General features: G+C 32.8%; 1 protein-coding gene across 2 annotated transcripts in view; it reads left to right on the top strand.

Annotated features, from left to right (window-relative positions):
* Positions 1 to 1403: 1403 nt before the first annotated feature.
* Positions 1404 to 3512, top strand: part of LOC125030362 (glycoprotein-N-acetylgalactosamine 3-beta-galactosyltransferase 1-like) — a 19401-nt gene continuing 17292 nt past the window's right edge. For both annotated transcript variants that reach the window (XM_047620381.1, XM_047620382.1), the window contains exons 1-2: positions 1404 to 1557; positions 3028 to 3124. In XM_047620381.1, coding sequence (XP_047476337.1) covers positions 1524 to 1557; positions 3028 to 3124 — 131 coding nt within the window. In that variant the 5' untranslated portion in view covers positions 1404 to 1523. The remainder of the gene's footprint in view (positions 1558 to 3027; positions 3125 to 3512) is intronic.

Here is a 3512-nt window from a genome sequence, read left to right as displayed (position 1 = left end):
TAAATGGCCTTAGAACCACACCTTCCCTATTGAAACTCACCACAGCTGGTGATACATCCGTTTTCGGACATTAACCGTACTAGGTCCACTTATATTGACTGTAAGCGACATTTCGCCATCATGACGTCTTGTTTTCGATTCAGTCAGTTATCAGTTAGCGCTTGCATTTGCGTCGGAAACGGCAAAAGCGTCGTTTCCGGCCTCCAAGAGTAGGCGTTTTACTGCCCACGTCGTAAAAAATACATGGGAGTCCCCGTAGTTACCATCAATACTACATGTCATATGAATGTGATGATGGGGCCTAGACTTCGGATTAAGATGTTAGTTGCTTATGTATTAACCATAACAATGTCTGCATTTCAGTTAAATTTTCCAAATCTATAACCTGTATTGCACATCATAATATACAGGCAATCAACCATGGAATCCAGACCTTAGACGGACTTTCAAAAATAGCTTTAACTATTTGATTGTTTCTAATGGCCTAGTTTATTGTTCTAAATGGATGGTAGCACGAAAATGTTAGTTGTTTTACACCTAAGCATTCAATTGTTCTATATAGTTTACTTAACTTAATCATTTGTTTCAACAGGATACTTTTCTAAACAAAAAGGCACAAATCATTATGATACTTCATTTGCTTCTATTGTTGCGGCTTTGTTTTTTGTTTGTTAATTTCTTTCTATAACTATTGCCAAACACTTTTAATTATGGCTGTTCTGATTTATTTCCTGAGGTGTTTTTTTTTCATATACATATTCTTTACTGTACATGCTTTTCTTTCGCTTTTGATAAGCTTTATTGTATAGGATATTTTTTCTAGAGCTTCTAATAAGAATGATTTGATAAGATATCTTTATTTAATTCTACACCCAGCAAGTTCTGGGACCTTTGTTAATGTTGAATATTGAATTAGAGCAATAATAGATCGATGATTAGTTTCATTTGAACAATAACGTATGGCTTTGTAAAAATAACATTTATTTCATGTAAGAACAACCGCCAAAAAGAAACCATGCAAAAAACATGCGTGTGCGTGCGCGCGGCGCGCGTGTGTGTATGTTTGTTTCTGTGTGTGTGTGTGTGGGGGGGGGGGGGGTGCTCCATGCTAGCTGACAGGTGTTCAGATATGTACAGCTGTGTCTACGTGTTCCTGTAAGAGTCTAGGCGTGTCCACGTATATCAGTTGTATGTATATGCGGTATTATTTGTGATGTTTTAATATACCATAAAACAAACAAAAGTACAGCCATCTGCAGTATCATTAATAAACACGCACTCATAACGCGTCTTTTACAAGCAGTGTAAATGTATGGACTTTTTTTTTTTTTTTTTTTTTTTTTTTTTTTTTTACAATTTTCTTTTGTACTCGAGGCAGACAATAGAGGGAGGAGCTATATGGGGTCCGTGTGGGCTTCAGTTGTAGTGCAGGAAAGGTCCCACCCGGAGTGCGTCACAGAATACTCCAGCACTTTCTTTCGCGGTGACCGTACGTTTTGGAAACGATTGGAGAAAGAGCAATTATGTTTTATAGTCGAGTGTTCAAGAGAGAATTGAGTAAGTCTGGAATATATTTTTCATGCATATTTAATCACACAAGCTTTGTACTCAATAGCAGCACTGATTTACACTCGTACTTGCTTTGCAATGGTATCTGATTTTTTACTAAACATGTATTTTTTTACTTGATTTATGTGTACTTGAATTATTTTCCCTCATCATTATTATTACCATTATCATTATTATCATTATCATTATCATTATCATTATCATTATCATTATCATTATCATTATCATTATCATTATCATCATTATCATTATCATTATCATTATCATTATCATTATCATTATCATTATCATTATCATTATCATTATCATTAGCATTAGCATTAGCATTAGCATTAGCATTATTATTATCATTATTATTATTATTATTATTATTTTTATTATTATTAATTCATTATATACATATGTATATATATGTATATATATATATATATATATATATATATATATATATGTGTGTGTGTGTGTGTGTGTGTGTGTAGCTATAGCTGTCTATACACACACACACATACACACACACAGACACACACATATATATACATATATATACATATGTATATAATGAATTAATAATAATAATGATAATGGTAATGATAACGGTAATGATAATGATAATGATAATGATAATGATAATAATAATAATGGTAATAATAATGATGAGTGAAAATAAAAATCCCGAGTTGAATTCCCCGTCGCGGCGGTCGTAAAAAGTGCCTGCGCCCCGACTGCCGCTCGAGACCGAGAAAACGACATATCACCTTGAGAAGTCAAGCGCAGGTGTCGTAAGGGACACCGCCGTGGCACAAGTGGTAACGCGCTGAACCGCGGTTGATTAGGAAGGGCATCCAATCAGGCAAGGGTGACACTGCCATATAACCTCTCAATAATGAATTGAAAGAGGCCTATGTCCTGTAGTGAAATAAATGTCTGTTAAAAAAAAATATATATATATATGTATATATATTATATTATTTTTTGGGGGGGCCTTGAATTTTGTTCCCATATATTTTTTCTTTAATATATATATATATATATATATATATATATATATGTGTGTGTTTGTGTGTGTGTGTGTGTGTGTGTGTGTGTGTGTGTGTGTGTGTGTATTATCATCTGTAATGATGACTTGGATTATATCAGTTATTTTGTATTGGTTACGCGGATTATTTTCCTATATAATTTATTATTATTTTTTTAAATATTTTTATTTGACTCAAAATATTTGATTATAATTATAATTTATTATGATTATAAATATTTTTTTCCCCAGCATCATCCCTACAAATACTAAATATTATAGAACTATTTTAATTGTTGATTTATTTTATTTCTTACAGTTATAAATGACTTATTTTCCCTAGCAGTTTCCTCACAAATATTAAATATTATTCAGTTATTTTAATTATGTTCCAATACTTACTGTAGGGTATAATATAATCATAATCGACTCGTTTTCCCCAGCTTCATCCTTGCAAGTGCTAATGGTGATGGCACTTGGCAGCGTGCTCAGTTCTACTTGTACTTTCCTCCTCTTGTCTCCGTCCTTGCCGGAGCGCAGGTGAGTCTTTTTCCGGTCAAACACAGCTGCGATACGAAAGGAACAAGGACCAATAAATGAATAGTATCGGTGGTCATAATGTTCATGGTACTGATATTAATGATAATATTGAAAATTATAATAACAATATCATCAAAAACAATGTCTAATGATAATGATGATAATACTGATAATAACAGTAGCAATGATTATTGTAATAACTTTAGTAATAATAGTAGCAATAGCGATTTGCTGTTCATTAATTTTGTTTAATTTCCTCTGCGTACACGCATGACTGTTTTCTTCTTCTCTTCTTATCCTTTCCTTTCTCTTTTTCTCTCTCCGCTGACACTTATATTTGCACTTTTTTAAGTTATAGGTGGATTGCAAAAATAGATTTTACATATCT

This window comes from Penaeus chinensis, chromosome 11 (assembly GCF_019202785.1).
Source record: "Penaeus chinensis breed Huanghai No. 1 chromosome 11, ASM1920278v2, whole genome shotgun sequence".
Classification (NCBI taxonomy): Eukaryota; Metazoa; Arthropoda; class Malacostraca; order Decapoda; family Penaeidae; genus Penaeus; species Penaeus chinensis.
The sequence above is the reverse complement of the archived record's forward strand: the minus strand, read 5'-3'. Positions and strand labels throughout refer to the sequence as shown.